General features: G+C 48.2%; 2 protein-coding genes across 6 annotated transcripts in view; one reads left to right on the top strand and one right to left on the bottom strand.

The window, feature by feature from the left end:
* The window catches only part of LOC119712996 (immediate early response 3-interacting protein 1), a 349,750-nt gene that overhangs the window by 278,742 nt on the left and 49,003 nt on the right, over positions 1-22,005 (bottom strand). The gene's annotated exons all lie outside the window — the stretch shown is intronic.
* The window catches only part of LOC113842240 (SKI family transcriptional corepressor 2), a 44,637-nt gene that overhangs the window by 2,332 nt on the left and 20,300 nt on the right, over positions 1-22,005 (top strand). For 2 of the 5 annotated variants that reach the window (XM_072030511.1, XM_072030512.1), the window contains exons 2-5: positions 4,966-7,108; positions 7,766-7,826; positions 8,152-8,226; positions 20,583-20,648. In XM_072030511.1, the coding sequence (XP_071886612.1) occupies positions 4,999-7,108; positions 7,766-7,767 (2,112 nt within the window). In that variant the 5' untranslated portion in view covers positions 4,966-4,998 and the 3' untranslated portion in view covers positions 7,768-7,826; positions 8,152-8,226; positions 20,583-20,648. Of the gene's footprint in view, positions 1-4,369; positions 4,611-4,965; positions 7,734-7,765; positions 7,827-8,151; positions 8,227-20,582; positions 20,649-22,005 lie in introns of those variants that run through there. The other 3 variants (XM_038169667.2, XM_038169668.2, XM_038169669.2) reach the window with 2 other exon arrangements.

Below are 22,005 nucleotides of genomic sequence, written 5' to 3' on the forward strand. Positions count from 1 at the left end.
GTTTCCCTCGGAAGTTTGGGGTCGTCGGTCCTAAGCCTGGTCGGGGCCTCGGTTTACTGTCGTGGAAGTTTGTTGTTCATTTAAATATTTAAAGAATGTGCGTATAAATATTTAAAGAATGGAAGACATTCAGAGCGCTTTGATCTATGCGTCAGAAAGTAAAATCAATAGTTGAGGTGTCTTTCGTTTGGGATCTTTCCCTACCCTGGGGATTAATTAACCCACCTCTAAAGGTGCAGCTATTGTCTCATGCCACCGCGTCCCCAGACAGGACAAAAATTGTTTTGTTTTTTTTTTTTTTTGCGCTTTTAGGCGCTAGGGAGGGTGAGGATGGGCTGCGTCGCAGTGCTTGCGGGCTGCGAGTCGCTTCTTCTCCGAGGAAAGCAAGATCGCAAACAGCAATTTTTGTGCTGTTTCGGGTGGGTAGGTGCTGGGGGCCGGTGGGGCCCCTTCCCCCGACGGGGGTCCTGGCATGTGCTGGCAGGGGTCTGCACGTACCTTCGGCAACGGTCAACTCGGTTTTCATCACTCGGAGCGTATTAAATTGGGAAGTTAACAGGGCTCCCTCAGACAAAAGATGATGCTGTTCGCACTTCCTTTCCTTCAGCTGCCTCGCTGGCTTTCAGCTGTTGGAGGGGTATCAAACTCCCCCGAAGTGTCTGAGCCCTAAACTCTCCAAGTGCCTGTAAAGTGCCGGGAGAAGATTGCTTGAGTCTTTTTCCCTTCCTGTTGTAATGATTGTAGCCGCATCTTTTCGAGGTGTCCTTTTGCCACTGGAAAAAAAATCCGCATAGATCTCTGCCCTTTTGTTGTCCCTAGCTGGGTTATAAAAGAGCAGAGACAAAAGCCCGAAGTGATGTGATCTAAATGAGCTCCGGGATTTTCCAGATGGGACCACCTCTATTCCAACTGCCCCTCTGCTTTCTGCTTAATATAACAAAATGCGATTAAGAAATATATATATTGAAAATGGCCTTGCTGTAGACTAAGTAGCTCAGCGAAATGTACCCAAAGCTATTTTTAAAACCTCCTTTGCCACCTAAATTTTGTTAGGAAAAACGGGTTTATAACAATACCTCGTATGCCTACTACTTTCACGGCTGTAAGTTTCAATGGGATGTGGAGGGGTGGGAGGAGGGAATGGGTCCGCGTTGGGGGTGGTTTTCTTTGTAGTTTCTTAAAGGTAGTGAGGTTATCTCGTTCCTTGTGGCTTGTCTGCTACAATATTTAAGCGCCGTGGAAGTAATTAAAGGCCGTAAGGATAAGATGGGGTGGTTTAAACTTGGCCGCTTTTCTCTGCTGTTCGCTTTTGCACGAAGCAATTCGCAGGGAGATCTGCTTTCGCCTCTCTTCCAGCCACTCCAGGGCAGGATCGCGATAGGAAAGGGAAGAGGGAAAAGGAGCCAGGACTCGTACTTATCCCTCTCAAGCTTCTGGGAGAAGTTTGTCCACTTTCCCTTCTCTCCTCTAAGGAGGTGGCTCCGACCCAGCTATTGCAAACAGCAACAGAAGGGGGGGGGGGGGGAAGATAGGAAGATGAAGGGGACTAGGTGGAGGCAGTTGCAGGACGGGAGCCCGGCTTTGCAGCTACTGGGGGGGGGGGAAAGAGTGCGGACACACCTTCCAAGTCGGGATGGCCGCCCCCCCCAGTGGGGTGCGGGCTGGGCTGGACTCCGGCCGGCCCCCGTAGTGTCTGTGGGGTCGTTGGTGGCTGGCGCAGCCCTGTGGGACGTGCCCTCCTCGGGGCCACCTGCAGGATCTGCCCGGCCCCTGGGCAGTCTGACCTTTCTCCATCACCCTCATCCCGCGCCCTTGTCGCACTGCTCTGTGAGAATTCCCAACATGTTTACATGGAGAAAAAGTAGAAAGGTATATCTGCTTGCCCTGGCGCTGAAGCGGATCGGTCTGCTCCCACCTCGGAGAGCTCCGCCGAGCTGAGGCCCCTTGATGTGGCTGTGCTGTGTCACACGCACTGTCCAGCACTCTCCTGTCCACGAGGACAGGCCCCATGGGGTTCAGCTCTCCCTACAGCAGAAATTAAGGAAGCCCTTCAATTTCTGCTATGGAGTGTGAAGAGACCAATGGAGCTGAGCAGATGAACGAACAAGTTTACTTTTGCTTTTTGTTTAATGACCATGAAATGAGAGGCAAGCACTGGCTGACGACTGCCCCGGACCGAGCCTGTGCTTTCAGCCTCTCTCGGATTGCGAGGCTCGATCTGAGGGGGGACCTTCGTTGAAGGCACGTTGCACGACCTGCGCGTCCCTTTCACCCCTTAAAACAGCTTGTAACCCTCCTCCATCGCAGGGCTCAGAGCCCAAAGCGAAGCTGGGGTTCACACACACATCCCCGCTTCTCCCAGAAACCGTCGGGGAAGGGCTCCGCCGCCACCGGGGGAGCGGGCAGCCCGGCGGCCTCTGCAGGGATGCACGCACTGAGCTCCCGCAAGGGCCGGCGGCTTCTCCCGGGAACCCCCCCGTCCATCCCGGTGCCGGCTAAGCACCGAGGAAGAGAAGACAAGGAAGGGAGATTTTTTTTTATTTTTATTTTTTTTATCCATGGCGTGGTAATAGATCATACAATTTGTGACACAGGTTTAACCAATAAAACAATTTGAATCAGTTAGCTGGCGGAGGAGAGTTTTGAAGTGTAAAATTCATGTCAGTCTGGCTAGGAAGCATTGATTAAAATGTCAACAATGTGATGCTTATAGCTATTGCTCGCACGAAAGCAGCGGGCTCCGTGCAGAAGAGGCTCGGGAAAGCAGGAGGGAGGGAGAAAGGGACTCACGCTCTGTGTGACAGTTGCGGAACGGGGGCGAGCGGAGTTTAATAAGAAGTGAAAGAAGTAATAAGAAGAGGTGTGATTTTGCCATGTTAGCACGGACCCGAGCGATCGGGGGGGCTCTGCTGTTCTGCTGCCCGGCACAAAGAGCGGAGAGAGACGGAGATGCCCGCGGGTGTCCTGGTTGGCGCTGGGATTTTCGCCCGGCTCTGGGATGGCCGAACGAAAAAGAGAAAGAAAAAGGGAAAACATGCATCACTTTTTCGTGGGTAAACGCGCAGAAATGTTTGGCATTGCTCGTGTAGATGAAGAGAAAGACGGAGATGGATTAATTTTTGTGAAAAGGGGGAAAAAAAAAAAGGAGTATTATAATATTTCCCCCCGGTTTAGCTAGAAAAGAGTTGTTTGTTTGTTGTTTAAGCGGTTTTTAGCCGGTTCCGCAGTTTTCCTCTCCCCAAAAGACGGCAGTGGGCGGATTTGGCCTCTTCGCTCTCTCCTGCCGCCAGGATGGGACCTTTGGCAGCCCCCTGCTCCCTGCCGGGGTTTGGCAAGACCGTGAAATATCTGTTTCACCTATTTGGGGGGGGGGGGGGGGGGAAGGAGGTAGACGTGGCAGCCGTACTGCAGACGATTTGCGGGGATTTCCCCCCCGCCCCTCGTTGGGGGCATAACGCAATTAGAAAAATCCCATTTGCGCCGTGTTGCTTTTTGTGGGCTCCTCAGCGAGAACCTCGGACCAGGTCTGTCTTTTTTTTTTTTTTTTTTTGCCAATCGCAATTTGGGGAGAGGAGCGCGGCACCGCCATCCTCACCCGGGTCGCAGCAGCTGTGTTGTTGCCTGAAATCAACTTTTTTTTTTTTTTTTTTTTAATTTTCCCTCTCTCCCCTAGCTCACATTTCTAGGTTGGAAGAGACCTCAAGATCATCGAGTCCAACCTCTGACCTAACACTAACAGTCCCCACTAAACCATATCCCTAAGCTCTACATCTAAACGTCTTTTAAAGACCTCCAGGGATGGTGACTCCACCACTTCCCTGGGCAGCCTGTTCCAATGCCTAACAACCCTTTCGGTAAAGAAGTTCTTCCTAACATCCAACCTAAAACTCCCCTGGTGCAACTTAAGCCCATTCCCCCTTGTCCTGTCACCAGGCACGTGGGAGAACAGACCAACCCCCACCTCTCTACAGCCTCCTTTGAGGTACCTGTAGAGAGCGATAAGGTTGCCCCTGAGCCACCTTTTCTCCAGGCTGAACAATCACAGCTCTGTCAGCCGCTCCTCGTAGGACTTGTTCTCCAGACCCCTCACCAGCTTCGTCGCCCTTCTCTGGACTCGCTCGAGCACCTCGATGTCCTTCTTGTAGCTCTGTAATTTCTGACGGTATTCAGAAACAGTTTGCGGAAAGACGCGGCTTTTTTACTCATTGAGCACGTTTAGTTCCTCGGAAGCGGGCGGGGGGGAAGGCAAAAGTCCCCCAACCCTTAAAAGAAGACGGAGCGCGGGAAAGGCCGGGAGGGCGCTGAGTGGGGTCCTGGGGGACAGCGGCGGGGGGGCACTCCCCGATTGGGCGCCCGACCTCTCCTGGTGCGGGGAGGGAAGAAAGGATAAAGGGAGGGCTGCGGGCCGGACCCCCCGGCCGGGGGAATGTGTGCGGCATGGCCCGGCTCCCCCCCTCCCCCGCTGACGTCACCGCACCCAGGTTTTGCGGGGGGAGGCAGATTGGCGCGGAGGCTCTGCGCAGAGGCTGGGTCCTGGTGGCCGCGCTGCTACGGGGAGGTGCCGTTGGAGGGGGGCCCGGCGGCGGCACGGCTAGAGAGCACCCGCGGAGGTAAAGGGAGCCGGGAGGGCAGGGAAATGAACTTTTTCCATCTCCCCTCCCCGGAGGGAATTTGCTTGGGGGGGAGCGGAGGGGGATGCGTGGGTCGGGAGAAGCGGGCTGGCCGTCGGAGAAACGCTGCGTGAGAACGGGCCCAGCTCTCAGCACCCCCTTTGTTGTGGAGCCCCGCTCGCTCCCTTTTCAGGGCGGGTTCAAGGGCCGGGGCCGCCGTCTGGGAACGCGGCCAAGCAGGGAGCCGCACAGGGATGTTTGGCACCCGTCTGATGGGGTGGGTGGGCTCCTGCCCGATGGGGGCCCTGGCTGACAGCTCTGTCTCTCTACCCCCTTTCTCCCTGGGCGGCCGCAGCTGGAGCAAAGCAGCCCCCCCGGCGCTGAGGAGATGGCGATGAGCCCGCTGCCCAGCCCCACGGACATCCTGCTATCGTCGCCATCCAGCGCGTACCCACCGGACCCCATGAGCCAGCCGCGGGCCAGCCATGCCACCATGAAGCCCAACCAGGTGGGGCAGGTGATCCTCTACAGCATCCCCATCGTGTCCCTGGTGATCGACGGGCAGGAGCGGCTGTGCCTGGCACAGATCTCCAACACGCTGCTCAAGAACTTCAGCTACAATGAGATTCACAACCGGCGGGTGGCCTTGGGTATCACCTGCGTGCAGTGCACGCCGGTGCAGCTGGAGATCCTGCGGCAGGCTGGGGCCATGCCCATCTCCTCTCGCCGCTGTGGCATGATAACCAAGTGGGAGGCTGAGTGGCTCTGCAAGTCCTTCCTGGGGGAGAACTGTCCGCCCAAACTGCCAGACAACTTTGCCTTCAATGTGTCGCACAAGTGTGCATGGGGCTGCTGGGGCAGCTTCATCCCGGCCCGCTACAACAGCTCCCGCGCCAAGTGCATCAAATGCAGCTACTGCAACATGTACTTCTCCCCCAACAAGTTCATCTTCCACTCGCACCGCACCCCTGACGCCAAGTACACGCAGCCTGATGCCGCCAACTTCAACTCGTGGTGCCGTCACCTCAAGCTCACCAACAAGAGCCCCCAGGACGAGCTGGTCTTCGCCTGGGAGGACGTCAAAGCCATGTTCAACGGCGGCAGCCGCAAGCGGGCCCTACCACCCGTCCCCCTGGCCCCTGCCACCACTGCCGCCCCCTGCCACCTGCTGGGCTCGGTGAAGGCGGCGGCCGCTGTGGTGGGCGGGGGGCTGCTGAGTCCCCACCTGCTGGCGGCACCGCCGGACCTGCACCAGAAGCGGCCCCGCTTCGAGGAGGATGACGAGCTGCAGGAGGTGGTGGCGGTGCATGGCGGCAAGAGCCTGCGGAACTACCCAGTCATCCCGGTGCCCAGCAAGGGCTCCTTCGGCGGTGTGCTGCACAAGTTCCCCGCCTGCGGGGGGCTCTTCCCGCACCCCTACGGCTTCCCCGTCGCTGCCTTCGGGCTGTACCACAAGAAGGAGGAGGGCGTTGGGAGCGGCGGGGGGCACAAGACCGGCGAGGGGGCGTCAGGCGGGGGGCTCTCGGGGCTCTTCTGGCCCGGCAGGAAGGCCTTCTACCCACCCTTCTGCATGTTCTGGCCGCCCTGCACTCCCGCTGGCCTGCCGGTGCCCACCTACCTGCAGCCGCCGCCCCAGTCCCCTGGCGCTTTGGGCTGCTCGCTGGGCGGCGGCGCCGGGCTGCTCCACCAGGCCTTTCTGGACCTCTCGGAGCCCGGCGGCGAGCCGGGAGCCCCGGGGCTGGCCGCGACCCCCGCCTCCGCCGCTCCCCCCCAAGCCACCGCCGCGGTGCGGGACCCGCTCTTCGAGTCGGCCCCTGGCAGAGGCGGCGGTGTGGAGCCGGCCTCGCCCGCAGCCTCGGAAGGGGGCAGCAGGGGGGGCGGCCTGGTCCCCTCGCACACCCCGCACCTGCTGGAAGCCGCTGGGGGTGACCGCAAGTCGGGTGGTGGCGGCAGTGGCTACCACCACTCCAGCGCTTTCCGCCCGGTGGGTGGCAAGGAGGACTCGGAGAGCCTGGCCAAGCTGCACGGCGGCGGCCCGCATCGCCCCGCCTCGTCGCTGCAGTTCCTGCTGCCGCCCCCCGAGGAGGGGGGCTGCGACCGGCACCTGAACCCTCCGTCGCCACCCCTGCACCACCTCCTCTCCCCCGGAGGCACCAGCTGCAGCTTCGCCAGCGAGGACAGCAGCGAGGAGAAGGAGGCCAAGGAGGTGGACGTCGAGGGGCACAAGCCCCCCAAGGAAGAAGAGGACAGAGAGGAGGAGGAGGAAGCTGATCACCTGGTGGCCTCCAGTCACTTCTTGCTCACCTGGGGTCCACTGGAGAAGGGTGGCCAGGATCGCCCCACTGCTGCTATCCCCTTCACCCGGCTGCCCATCGAAGAAAAGCTGGGCGAAGGCCAGGTCCCACCACAGCTGCCTCCCAGGCACCCCAAGGCTGGCAGTGGCAGCAGCAGCCCAGCACACCACCCCGTTGCCGGAGGAGCAGCTCTCCTACAAAGATGTAAATGGCTTGCTCCTTCAGGCTTCATCCTGAGTGGGCTGCGTGGCAGAAGTGATGAGTCCTGCTGGATGAGTCCCCCCACCATGTGCCAGGCCACCATGGGGCCTGGTGCAGTGGCAGGGCCACCCTGTGTCCCCACCCCAAAACTGATGTACTGCAGCCCCTCATTCTGTTCCCTGGCACCAAGCTGCTTTGAGGCAGCAAGTGCCTCACAATGTGCCCAGCACACCAGGGCCAAGCCCAGTCCAGCACGGGAGGCTTAAAAAGAGCAGATTTATTCAGTTGTTGTCTCAGTGTAGCACATGGCAGTGATGTACATGGCTGTTGGTGTCTGGTACCACAAGGTCTTTCGTGGTCATTGAGAAATGGCACGCCCCTTCATCCCAGGTTAACGCTCAGGAGAAAATAATCCAGGCCCAATCTTAGCCCCTTGTCCACCCTGCACACACCTGGGAGGTTGCCCACAAGTTTCCAGGGGGAAACATATTCCTTCCTGAAAGGCAGTTGTGAAAGAGAACATGGTGGGATCCCCCAAAATGTTGTTCCCATGGGTGCTCTTCTTGTGCTCGCTCTTGGTAATCTGCCCAAGACTACATATCTGCTCCTAATTGTTTTCAGTATTGATTTTGTGTGTTTTGCTCTTTTCTGTTTTTCTAGAATCAGAAAAGCAAGGAGAGCAATCAAGTCATCTTGCCCACAAAAGAGGATAACTTCTCAGGTGAGTACAGGCATAGGTCTGCCCGTTTGCCGTAAGGTGTGGGAATTCTCAGTTGCATGTGTTGTGTGGGTTTGTTCTCTGTCCCTCAATTTAAACAAAAATAAATCACTTCCATGATTTCAATTAAAAAAAAAATCCATTAAACATTCTAATAGTCTCTCTGCGGTGGTAATTTAACACTATTCATTCACATCCAAAATGCATCTCTGTGCATGCTGAATATACCGATATGTATTTACTTTTTTCTGGATTCTGATACTCATTCTGGTTTGCCGTTTCTTGCTGGCAAAAGTATTTTAAGCACTGCCTTTTGTTTGGATTTCAGATAAGAACAAGGAGCATAATTTTTTCATCACAGATTCAGAGCCTTCAGGAGGAGACTTCTAGAGAGATATAGCAGGTAGGCTCAGAAGATGGTAGAGGATAAAGAGACAAATTCATAATCAAATGTCTGAATATTTAGTACAAGGGTAAAAATATTTTTAATAATAAATTGCAAGCAGATATAACTGAGAAAAATACAAATAGGTGAAAAGCAGAGACATTAATAGGAATAAGATTATTAATTGCTGGACATATTTCAGCAGAAATTTCAGAAATGTATCAGGTTACACAATGAAACAGGCTGGAAAAGCATAACCTGACAATAATTGAAATGTTCTCTTTGAAACCTTCCATTATAAAGGATCACAGCTTATTGCTTTTAATATCTGTCAGAAAGACATTAAAGGTGTTTTATGACATCTATGCCAACATTTATATTATCTCCATGATAATGATCTCTACACAAAATGTATAATACGTTTACAAAAATTACATTATACAAATTAAATGAAACCACCTTTTACTGATTGCTAAATGTCTCCAAGGGGTTTGGGAAAGACATGATTAGAAGTTTTGATACTAAGTTGTCTATTGCAGTGTCTTAAGGAGAGGGTTTTGTTTCTTGGGAAAAAGGAATCTAATTTTCCATTTATGTAATGCAAACTGCCTTGGCTTTGACTATTCATGGTTAATTGACTGTCAAACGAGGTTGTTATCCTCAGGCAATGTCTGCAAATTTGCCTGTCAAATGAGACAGCAAGTGGGGAGAGAGAGAGTTGTACAAGGAATGAAAATGAAGAAATGAGATCTTATAGAAATCTTATATAATAGCAGAGAACAATTGAAAGATCACAAACATTTGTAAATCTGTCCCATTTTAAAGGGCATTTTTTTAGGAATACTTGATAAAACCTACTTTAGGTATAGCATATCAGGAAGAAACCTATTAGTATTTCAGATTTTGTCAATTTTGTGATTGAGTTGGATCAAGGTTGTGGACCAGTGGATAGTACCTAATTACCTTCTGTATTTTGAAACAGTTACTGCTGATAGCACAACAGTGATACTAGCAGAACTAAACCTTAAGAACCTGAGAATTTTTAGGAATACAGTACATTGTGCATAGGAAGTGTCCTGTGCTGTGGCCAATATATTTTGAAAAAATAAAAAATAAAAAATGCTTTCTTGTCTTTTCAAAAGTGATTCTATCCATGCTCATTTTAAAAAGTAAATTATGGCAATATTTTGCTTTTTTTACTTAGACTTTATAGCGCCTCTCTATATATTATACCCAAATGTTTGTATTCATTGTTAATCTGTGTCTGAGGCAGCTATATGTTTATCTACGTGGTAATTTTAAATGTAAATTTTAGTTTTCAAAGATGTTACCTACCCTGTGTGTTTTGAATCTGGGGAGAGTCTTAAAGATACGGAGTAAACCGAGAGCAGCACCTAGGTGTCTGAAGGTCTCTGGACTGGATCTGAGATAAATTGACTGTAAAGAAGTGCAAAATGTTTAGGGGCTCATTTCTGAAAATGCTTTCTGTGTGCTCTCTAGGCAAGAGCAGTCCCATTATCTTCAGAAAGATTTGTATCGGTATATTCATATAGGATTAGGCCGCCTTAATCTTGCCCAGAATTAGTGGGTTATATTCACAGTGCTTTTGTGCTTGACTGTCAAAACATTCTGCAGAATATCCTGGCTCTCCAATTTGTTTAATACAGTCAATACATTTATGAGTTATTTAAAGCTGTGTGTTCCTAATATGATTAAGAAAGATTAAATGATTCTGGAAAAATTCCTCTTGATTTGAGATCAACTTGTATTTCTTAAGTAGACTTAGCAAAAAGAGTCCTAAAACAAATGCCATATTTTCTGTGCCAGAGACAATATTTGCATATGTTCGCTTAGTATTCTCAATGTGCCAGTGAACTTGGAAAGGTATACGAGGCAGAACTATTTGCAAGGCTGAAACAGATAAGGGCTTGATGATCCTGCAGCTGTTCGTACTGCACAGCCAGTAAACTGTCGGTGAAAATCCAAAAATCCCCCTCTTCTTTTTGGTCAGGCAGTGTTCCAAAAGAGCTCAAAATTATTCATATTCCCATGGCAGTTTTGAAAGATATCAATGACCAACTTATGTAACTAGTCCAATTTTGGGTGTTTTTTTGTTTTTTGTTTTTTTTTGTTTTTTTGTTTTTTTGGAAAGCTGCAGTTTGCCATCCCATCCCTCCTTCGGCACCTGCAGTTGAAGGGTAGAGAAGCTGTGCATGTCAGGCACACAATGGCATTGTAAAGCTGTGTTGCAAATACTGCATATTTTTTAAAGAGAAGTTGAGTTCAGTAAGCTGTTTCCAAACCAATCTAAATTTGCATCTGTTTTAATAAGAAATGTGAGTTCTAAAAGTAAGTGATGATAACAGCTAGAAGCCAGCTTCTCAAATGTTGTTATGATTTCCCTGGTTTTGTTTCTTTTGATTTCTAAAAAAATGGCTTGGCAAACATTCCAGGGAAACTTCAGACAAGGAACAGTGAGCCAGATTCTTCTTTCATTTATTCATAAATACATATCCAGAATAACTCTGAAAATATTAGTGCAATTACTGTAGATTTATAGTAGTTTGTAGAGGATTGGAATGCATGGTATGTCTTAGGTATGGCAAGCTGGACAGTTGTATAGTCTTTATGGGGATAAGTGGTAAAGCACTGGATCCAGTGGAATCCATTATGGAAGGGGTTTTCCAAAAAGCAAAGAAGTTAAAAGTTGAAGTGGGGGTGAAATTTAAATTTGAGACCCAGTACTGCAAATTAATAGATAAGGTTGCATGTGAGTACGTGGATGCGCACGGCAGACAAAACTGCAGACAGGCGGTAGGATTGGGTCCTTATTTACTATTCCTGTCTCTTTTCTCTTCTGTTATTACTAAGGAGTTTAGGAGCTCTCTTTGAATTATTAAAAGGGGAGAATATTGTTAAATTTCTTTATTTTTGCAAGTTTCACAATGGGGGGGGGGGGGTAAGTCCCGTCTTCTAGATGCTGGTGAGAATCTCACCTTCCATTTAAAACAAACCAAAAATTAGAAATGTGCTAGCCCTATGGTGTTCTGTGCTTCTAGAATAAAGTTATGAAATACTTCCCAGATGTATGCCCGCGGCTCAGACCAAAAGCCAATTGATTTGTTGTCTAAAACATTTAATATTTTTTGTCAGTCACAGTTTTTGAATGTTTAGTGTGAAATCCCCAACCTGTTTTTTCCTCCAGCTGTTAGAGATATTTTTCAGGTATTTTAAAATCGGATGTCCATGTTTTGAACTTTAAATGGAGGTTATAAGCTAGGCTTTATATCTGCAAAAATAGTACTAGTTTGTTTTAAAGTTAAACCACTTTCAGAGCAAATTAACATTTGAATCTCCAGATTTTGCAAGGCATGTATATCAGCCCCAGTACAGAAAGGCAATTAAAATATGCTTATTATGTTTCCTAAAATAGGCATATTTTCCAAAGGTCTGATTAGCCTATTGATTATTCATCCCCCAAATGTGGCATGAATATTCAAGTTGCATGAATATTTTCAATAAGAGTGTGTTTTGGTAGGATTTCTTCAGGACAAACACAAGAACTGTGCGTGTCCTAAAGCAAGTCATTAATTGTAAATACAGATGGAGCCTTTAGAGCTCTCAAAGTCTGCTGGTTCACATATGCCTATATTTTTTAAATAAATATATATTTGTACCCAGAAGATACCAATATCGTCAGCACTGCGGTTTTTGTGCCTGCACACAGTACTTTCTCCAGCAAAAAAAAAAAAAAATCACATGTAAGTTATGGCGGTCCTGGTAGACCATCAATGCTGCAGGCTTTCTCACCATGAAGCTCACCTTGTAGGATTGAGCTGCAGGCCACGTATGCTCTGCAGTACATAGTGCCATCCAGGAATAACAAGGCTGATGCCCAGTCACAGACAGAGCATTTTTTATTTATTTTTTTATTCAAATCTTAATTACTCCAGTGTGTGCAGAGCTAATGAAATGGTAGCATCCAAGAGCTGAGGTTGTGCTGATGTACAAACAGGGACCTCCTGTTTTCAGAGAACTGAAAAAAGTCATTTGAGGCGTGCCTACCCACAGACACCACTTCTCCTTTCCTCCGTGGGTGGATGTTCATGTTCAAGAATAAGAATGCCATTTGTGTAACCCCAAAATATAACCCACTTTTATTCCAGATTAAAAATGTCTGCACTAAGTGGAAAGAACCCGAGCTAATTGGCATGAACAGAGATACTGAAAGCTTTAGCAGAGGCAGTGCAGAGTGGCCATGGATATTTTGTCCCCTCCTGCCCCTAGCCAGCAGGCTGTTGAGGTACAGGTCAATTTTTCTGACTAAAACAAAGCTGAAACTCTCAGAAACAAACCCTAAATGTCCACAGAGGGGGGTTGTGCAGCTTTCAGTGCTTTTGTTTTATGTGCTGCTGAGCAGGCCCAAGTTTGTGTTTAGCAGACAAGACCCAAGAGAGTTATGGTGGAGCTATTATGAGGGGAAGTGATTTTTTCTTAGACTGATTAAAATTCTTTGGGCTTACTGTTTCTTTGTTTTTAAACACCTATTTAGCTTTTAATTAACATTTAAGAGAAAGGAAGCTGGTTAAATATTCAATACCTCCTCCCTTTCAATTAAGGTATAACAGTACACAACACATGATAAGACCTCTGGGAAGTATGGAAAAACTGAGAAGAGCAGTTTCCTGATTATCATTTTGAGGGGGACTGGAAAGGTGAAACTCATCTGATTGTTATCATTATTACCATTAACAATAATAATGTCAAGGCCTTGTTTGAACATCAGAAAGCTGTTTAAAAATGCGGTTGATTCTTTAAAACTGATGTGCTGGGTTTTGTCTTTAAATACGTTCACTTTATCCTTCCTATTCTTTACTTATTTGAGAGGCAAGGATTGTAGATTTTCTAATAATCCCTTTCAGTAGTTTAGTAAGGAGGCTATAAATGCTGGAGAAGTTTTTCATCATACTACACACACCTATTTTCATTTTAATGTAGTTCTTTAAGTCCCAGTGAGTCGCAGCCTCAAACCATATGGCCCTGAAAGCTCATCCAAGCAGCTGGGAAAGAGCCGTCTGTGTGGCTGCCATGCTCTGTACTAGGATCTCGTCTCTTCCCCTTTCTCTTCCCACCCATGAAGAATCCTGTTACTTTCTGAGTCTGTTCTCCCTCAAAATTGCGCATAAAACATTCAGAAAAGAATGGCTAAAATTAAATTGTTTGGAAAAATACACTAATATTTATAATTTAATAAATACCCTTCCTAAACTTAATTTTTTCATTTTTGATTGTATACCCTCATTCTGTATTTATCTATGAAAATACTTCTTTTCCTAGCAATCCTGTTTAAAACTGGATTATGCTAACTAAGATAAAAAAGGCCATTTTGCATTATGGGAACGCTTCAAACCACTGCCCAAAAAGTGATATATTTTTTCTTTTTTTTAAGCTTATTTCTTTTAATGTGGTGAGACAGCTTACCTGTAGAAAATACTTTGTTTATATCAAATATAATACTTTTTTTTTTTTTTATAATTGTGTTATGTAAACAGATTTTTTAAATTGAATTGCTGGCACCGGGTATCAGTTGTGTAAATGTGTATGCCTGAATTAATTGTTTCTTTTTTTTAATAAGGACATAAGAAAAGAGAGCAGATGCTGAAATGCATAGCTATTGGATATGTTGCATATATTATGACCTCAAGATTTACTGGATATAAGAATACATCGATTTTTAAAAACAGAAATAAATGTTTTGTGAAAAGATTTCTGATTGCATATGAAACAAGACATTCCAATTCAATTTTCAAATTTGCATATCGTAACAATGTACTATCAAATGCATTGTGACAGCAGCTACTTAAAAAACTCATGCTATCTTACCTGTTGTACAGTGACTTCTTCAGTGCTATAGCTTTTTATTTTCCCCCCAAACCAAGATTTTTTTTTTTTGACTCTTTCTTCCAAATATGTAAATACACAAGTAGCTTTACATGTGTGTCCTTCTTGTGGTTATTCAACAGTATTTAATGATGTGCATTTACTGTCTGGACAAAAGTGAGAATTAGTCCAATTAGTTCGATAATTGACTACTTACCAAAGATTTTCTTAATTACTGAGAGTCCTATTATATTTCAACTGTAAGTAATAGAAAATCTCCCAGTTATTTCAGTGAGAGTGGTATTTTGTCTTTTAAAAATGTGTTTTCCAGGCTTTTTTTTTTCAAAACCCTATTGATAGAAAGTAGAGGAGAAAATCATCCAAGACAATTAAAATAAAACCTTCTGTCAAAAGGTTTGTATTTAAGTCAAACTGTTATCCAGGTGAATATAACACTTTGTGAAGATTTTTGTTGTTGTTTGTTTTCTTGGGTTTTATTTGCAGTGTAAAAGGCTGAAAGAAGCAGTATGTATATATCTAGAAATAGTGAAATTATGTTATTTAGAACATTTTTTAACTACTGTATCACTAAAAGTGATGTAAGCAACCAAAGACAGAAGTCTCTGACTTCGTTGACCTCACATGTGTATCCTTTAGGTGCAAATCCAGCTGGTGTTAATTTTTTCTCAGCTGGTTGTTATAATTGTATTTACAGAATCACATAATTGTCTAGGTTGGAAGAGACCTCAAGATCATCAAGTCCAACCTCTGACCTAACACTAACAAGTCCTCCACTAAACCATACCCCTAAGCTCTACATCTAAACGTCTTTTAAAGACCTCCAGGGATGGTGACTCCACCACTTCCCTGGGCAGTCCATTCCAATGCCTAACAACCCTCTCAGTAAAGAAGTTCTTCCTAATATCCAACCTAAAACACCCCTGGCGCAACTTTAGTCCGTTACCCCTCATCCTGTCACCAGGCACATGGGAGAACAGACCAACCCCCACCTCACTACAACCTCCTTTAAGGTATCTGTAGAGAGCACAATAAGGTCGCCCCTGAGCCTCCTCTTCTCCAGGCTGAACAATCACAGCTCCCTCAGCCGCTCCTCGTAGGACTTGTTCTCCAGACCCCTCACCAGCTTCATCGCCCTTCTCTGGACTCACTCGAAAACCTCGATGTCCTTCTTGTAGTGAGGGGCCCAAAACTGAACACAGTACTCGAGGTGCGGCCTCACCAGAGCCGAGTACAGGGGGACGATCACCTCCCTAGCCCTGCTGGCCACACTGCTTCTTATACAAGCCAGGATGCTCTTGGCCTTCTTGGCCACCTGAGCACACTGCTGGCTCACATTCAGACTATCAACCATCACTCCCAGGTCCTTCTCTGCCAGGCAGCTTTCCAACCACTCATCTCCCAGCCTGTAGCTCTGCTTGGGGTTATTGCGCCCCAGGTGCAGGACCCGGCACTTGGCCTTGTTGAACTTCATGCAGTTGACCTCAGTCCATCGGTGCAGCCTATCCAGATCCTCCTGCAGAGCCTTCCTACCCTCGAGCAGATCGACACACGCACCTAGCTTGGTGTCATCTGCAAACTTACTGAGGGTGAACTTGATCCCCTCATCCAGATCATCAATAAAGATATTAAAGAGGACTGGCCCCAGCACCGAGCCCTGGGGAACGCCACTAGTGAGTGGCCTCCAACTGGATTTGACTCCATTCACCACAACTCTTTGGGCCTGGCTATCCAGCCAGTTTCTAACCCAACGAAGCGTGCGCCAGTCCAAGCCAAGAGCAGCCAGTTCCTTGAGGAGAATGCTGTGGGAAAAGCCTTGCTGAAGTCAAGGTAGACCACATCCACAGCCTTTCCCTCATCCACCCAGCGCGTCACTTTGTCATAGAAGGAGATCAGGTGCGTCAAGCAGGACCTGCCTTCCATAAACCCATGCTGACTGGGCCTGATCGCCTGCTTGCCCTTCAAGTGCCGCATGATGACTCCCAAGAGGATCTGCTCCATGAGCTTCCCTGGTACTGAGGTCAAACTGACAGGCCTGTAGTTCCCCGGGTCAGCCCTCCGGCCCTTCTTGTAGATGGGCGTCACATTCGCTAGCCGCCAGTCAGCTGGGACCTCCCTCGATATCCAGGACTGCTGATAAATGATGGATAGGGGCTTGGCCAGCTCCTCTGCCAGTTCTCTCAGTACCCTTGGGTGGATCCCATCCGGCCCCATCGACTTGTGCACATCCAAGTGCCGTAGCAGGTCGCCAACCAGTTCTTCGTGGATGGTGAGGGCCACATCCTGCTCCCCATCCCCTTCCACCAGCTCAGGGGACTGGGTATCCAGAGAACAACCGGTTTTGCCTCTAAAGACTGAGGCAAAGAAGCCATTGAGCACCTCCGCCTTTTCCTTATCTCTTGTAACTAAGTTTCCCCCCGCATCCAGTAAAGGATGGAGATTCTCCTTTGTCCTCCTTTTTGTGTTGATGTATTTATAAAAGCTTTTTTTGTTATCTTTAACGGCAGTAGCCAGATTGAGCTCCAGATGAGCTTTGGCCTTTCTAATTTTGTCCCTGCACAGCCTCACAACATCCTTATAGTCCTCCCTAGTGGCCCGCCCTCTTTTCCAAAGATTATAAACCCTCTTTTTTCTCCTAAGCTCAAGCCACAATTCTCTGTTCAGCCAGGCCGGTCTTCTTTCACGCTGGCTTGTCTTTGGGCATGTGGGGACAGACCGCTCCTGCGTCATTAAGATTTCCTTCTTGAAGAGTGCCCAGCCTTCCTGGACCCCTCTGCCCTTCAGAACCGCCTCCCAAGGGACTCTACCAACCAGTGTCCTGAACAGTTCAAAGTTGGCCCTCCGGAATTCCAATACAGCGGTTTTACTGGTCCCCTTCCTGGATTCTCCAAGAATGGAGAACTCTACCATTTCACAGTCACTCTGCCCAAGACAGTTTCCAACCACCACATCTCCCACCAGTCCTTCTCTGTTTGTGAACAGAAGGTCTAGCGGGGCACCTCCCCTGGTAGGCTCACTAACCAGCTGCGTCAGGAAGCTATCTTCCACGCTCTCCAGAAACCTCCTAGACTGCTTTCTCTGGGCTGTGTTGTGCTTCCAGGATATGTCAGGGAAGTTGAAGTCCCCCATGAGAACAAGCGCTGACGATTTCGCAACTTCTGCCAGCTGCCTATACAACTCATCAGTCTCCTCATCCTGGTTTTGCAGTCTATAACAGACCCCCACCATGGTGCTTCCCTTGTTGGCCTTCCTGCTGATCCTAATCCATAGGGATTCAACCTTATCATTCCCAGTCTCAAGTTCCACAACATCAAAACACTCTCTAATATAGAGAGCCACACCACCACCCCTTCTGTGCTGCCTGTCCCTTCTGAAGAGCCTATAGCCAGACTTTGCAGCACTCCAGTCATGAGAGTGGTCCCAACACGTTTCCGTGATGGCAACCAAGTCGTAGCCTGCCCGCTGCACAATGGCTTCCAGCTCCTCCTGTTTGTTACCCATGCTGTGTGCATTAGTGTAGATGCACTTCAGTTGGGCCATTGCCTTCTTTCCCAGCCTTGACATTGTTCCCCCTGGCACAGTTCTAACAAGCCTCGTTTCAGCCCTGTCCCCCTTCCTACCTAGTTAAAAGCCCTCTCAATGAGCCCTGCCAGCTCCTGGCCAAGTATCCATTTTCCCCTTAGAGATAGGGACCTGTCTGCAGCCATCAGGCCGGGTGCCAAGTAAAGCGCCCCATGGTCAAAAAAAAACAGAATTTCTGTGTTGGCACCAGCCTCTGAGCCACATGTTTATCAGGTGGACTTTCTGTGTCCTCTCCATACCCCTCCCTGCCACCGTAGGGATAGACAAAAACACCACCTGTACTCCCGCTCCCTCCACTAATCGTCCCAGCCCCCTAAAGTCCCGTTTGATAGCCTTCATGCTTCTCTCTTCAATGTCATCACTGCCAGCCTGGATTATTAAAAGAGGATAATAGTCAGAGGGGCGAACCAGGTTGGGAAGCTTTCTGGCAATGTCCCTGACACTGGCCCCAGGGAGGCAGCAGACTTCCCTACGGGTAGGGTCAGGCTGACAAATAGGGCCCTCTTTTCCCCTGAGAAGGGAGTCACCTACAACAATCACCCTTCTTTCTTTCTTGGTGGAAGCAGTCCTGAGGCGGGGAGTTGACTTCCTCGCCCTAGGCATCCTCCTGGGAACACTTTCTACCTCTTCCTCACCTACCGGTCTCTCAAGCTCCAGGGCCTCAAACCTGTTGTGTAAGGGCACCTGGGAAGGTGGGTCCAGCAGGGGGGGCTTCACCTTCGATGTCGACCAGGGACCTGTCTCCATTCCTCAACTCCTAGGTCCCCTCTCTCTGCCCGACAACAACAGGGCAGGGGGTCCACCCCCATTTGGGGTGTCTGTGGTGGTTTTACCGTGCTGGGCAGCTAAACCCCACAACCGCTCTCTCACTCCCCCTCCTTTAGATGAGGAGGGGGAGAAGTAAAGCAAAGAACAACTCACGGGTTGAGATAAGGATAATTTAATTAAAGGGAAATAATTATAATAATTAAATAAAGACTACCATGAACTAAACAATTTAACTAAGGGGAAATAAAAAGGGAAAGGGGAAAAGGAAAAATAAAAAGAAGGGAGGAAAACAAACAAAATAAATGAAAGCTATACGGAAGTGCAGAGGAAAGAAATTACTCTCTACTTCCCACAAATGAGAGATGATTGACCACGTCCTTGAAGCAAGGCCTCAACGCACGCAGCCAGTGTTCGAGAGGAGGACCGACATCTTCTCAACGAGAGCCCACCCCTCCCCTCTTCTTCCTGTTTCCACCTTTTATTGCTGAGTGTGACATCACATGGTATGGAATATCCCTTTGATTGGTTTAGGTCAGCTGCCCTAGTGATGTTTCTCTTCTCACTTTTTGCCCACCCCCTAGGAGGGTTAGAGAAAGGCCCAATACTGTGCCACTGCTGCTCAGCAGTAGACACAACACTGGTATGATAACACTGCTGTTCCAGCTACAAGTACAGAGTATGACACTGTATGGGCTGCTGCCAGGAAAGTTAACATTCCAGCCAGACCCAGTACAGTGTCTCACCCCGGTACCTCTCCTTGAGGCCCTGCAGGGAGTTACTCCACAAGTCTATCTCCTGCTCACACTCCCTGATAACCCTCAACCTCTCCACCTCCTCCTTGAGTTCTGCCACCGTGTGGACCAGGTCATCCACTTGCTCCCACCTCACGCATACAGTCTCTCTGCCTCCCATAGATGGTAGCAAAAGGCTCAGACACTCCCTGCATCCAGAGACCTGAACTGCTGCATTTTTGAGCTGGCAGTCAGTCTGGATGCGTACAGACTTCCTAGAGAGAGCACTGTGCCTGGTGGAGACCATTGCAGCCTAGGTAGCAATAGACCGCCGTTAGAGGAGTTGTTTGTATGGGCGGGGGGAACGCTCTGCTCTGCTCTGCTGCCACATGAACTGCCGCGCCAGTCCCTGATCGCCCGCGCTCCCTAGGGGCACCTTTTGAACGGCCGTGGAGGGGGCGCTGCTGGCTCCGCCTACGCCTCGTCAGCCTCCCTCGCGAGGTCTGCCGGGTTCCTGGCGGCTTCCTCAAGTGGGCTCGATGCCGGAAAAAAAAAGCCCTGCCTGTCCGATTCCCCACTCCGCTGCAGAACACGTCTGCCCCAGAGCCGATCGCCTTTTTTTTTTTTTTAATTAACAACATGCTCCTTGGCATGGAGCTATAGAAGATTATAAAGTTAAAGAGACAAGGAAGGCGAAGAGGCTTATGGAAAAGGATTTTGCGTGTGGATTCTGGAACAGGATCCTACCCATCTAGAAAGCATGTATTTCCTGTTGTGAAGAGAGGAGATGAGATTGTAGACAAAGCTCTGCCCCTTTCTCAGCTCACTTCTAGTCATTCTCCGATAAGAGCATCTTCAGGAGGGGTTGGAATGAAAACGTGGACCAGTTTGGCAGCATACGTGGAAGAGGAACTCTCCTTGGTATCATGGAGACCTCAAGTCTCACCTGCAGGAAGCAGTGATTGGGTAAACACTTTACTGAACTAGAAGCAAATGCAAGTCCTGCAGTTGCTTCTACAAGGCACATGAAAATGTGCTGTACTCACAAAATGTGTCCAAGAAGTAAAATTTGGCAGAGTGTTTTTGGATCCAAGAGAGCAGTGTGCAGTAGCATGCCTGAGACCCTGAGAGGAGCCAGAGCTTCAGAGGAGTGCAGGTGGTACCCAGTTGGGGTTTCAGAGCCCGTATGAGGAAAAACGTCTTTGGTCTCAGGCAGGGCTTGTCCTGTTTGTGAATGACACTTGGATGCTGTAAGGAAACCCTAATCTTATTCTTTCTTTGTATCTTTTTTTCCTTTTTCATTCCATATTCTCTAAAGCAGTTGCATAATAAAGACAATACTGGTGGAAAGCAGTATCGGTAAATCAGTAACTTTTTTTTTCTTTTTTTTTTAAGGTGAACACACACAAGAAACCAATTCACATCATTCACTGAAGAAGGATGTAGAAAACATGGGGAAAGGTAAAATAAATAAGGGCCTCTTATGTTATAAAACTAGTCTTTGTTTTAATAGAATATAAGTGTAATAGGGGGCATTTTTGTTCTGGAGGTCTTTTGTTCTTGTAGGTCTATGCAACGCTTTTTTAATGACTGCTAAAATATTTTGTCTTATAGTAATGAATTGCTTTACGACTGTTAACTCAAGAATTATTTATACAGATTAGTAAAAGCACTTTTCTCTTTGTTAGAGGAACTCCAGAAGGTTTGAACAAATTTGAACAAATTGACTTACAGAGGAGGCTAGAACAGGAATTCCAGGCATTGAAAGGAAATGCATCATTCCCTGTCTTCAGTAAGACATTTATCTGTGGTTTTGGTGTTATTCATGGGTTGTTGTTGGACTGTTAAAAGCGGGAGCAGTATGTTCTCAGTTATCTTGCCAGGATTTTTGGCTTAGTTCTACTGAGGTTGATGGAACATCTGCTGTAGCTTTTCAGGCTTCCTAAGCAGGTCTTTTGTAGAGAAAATCTGAAGCTGGATGTCTGTTTTGGTGTATCTGGATTTGATAACACTGAAAACAGTGCGTCATCAGGAGTAGAAAATGGGGGGTATCTCTGCCTCCCAGTGAACTTTGATCCCAGATCTAATAAAAATCTGTTAAAGCCTGTTGGAAGGGAGGGGGTCTTCTAGCACAGAGCCATTACACCACTTCCTGTGCCACACTCCCTCTCTGCAGGAAGGAATGGCTGGATATCAGGAAACCTGTTGGGAACTTCTGGCGGTACAGGGATGTCAGTGTTCTTAACCAGCTTCTTGGAGGCTTTTGAAGGCAGGGTAATTTATGGACATGTTTTTGTGGTTCTAGCTGATGCTGGAGAATTGATTTGGAGTTTAAGGAGCGTGTTTAAGGAGTGGAAATAACAGTTTGGATTTTTCATCTTGAAATGGGTTGTTTAAGAGGGCTCTTGCCCCATGTCTGATGAATGGGGTGTGTAGTGGGTTTATGTGGCAAGGTTTTGGTAGCAGGGGGCCATAGGGGTGGTTTCTGTGAGAAGGATCTAGAAGCTGCCCCATGTTTGGTAAGGGCCCCATTGTTTTCCAGAGCTGAGCCAATAAGCGATGTTGTTTTGCGCCTCTGTGAGAGCATACGTAAGACAGGGAAAAAAATGCTGCGCCACACAGCAGCTGGGAGAGTGAGAGGAGTGAGGAACAGCCTTGCAGGCACCAAGGTCAGTGCAGAAGGAGGGGGAGAGGTGCTCCAGGCGCCGGAGCAGAAGTCCCCTGCGGCCTGTGGTGAGGACCATGGTGAAGCAGGCTGTCCCCCTGCAGCCCATGGAGTACCACGGAGGAGCAGGGTTCCACGCTGCAGCCCGTGGAG

The sequence above is a fragment of the Anas platyrhynchos genome, chromosome W (genome assembly GCF_047663525.1).
Source record: "Anas platyrhynchos isolate ZD024472 breed Pekin duck chromosome W, IASCAAS_PekinDuck_T2T, whole genome shotgun sequence".
Lineage (NCBI taxonomy): Eukaryota > Metazoa > Chordata > Aves > Anseriformes > Anatidae > Anas > Anas platyrhynchos.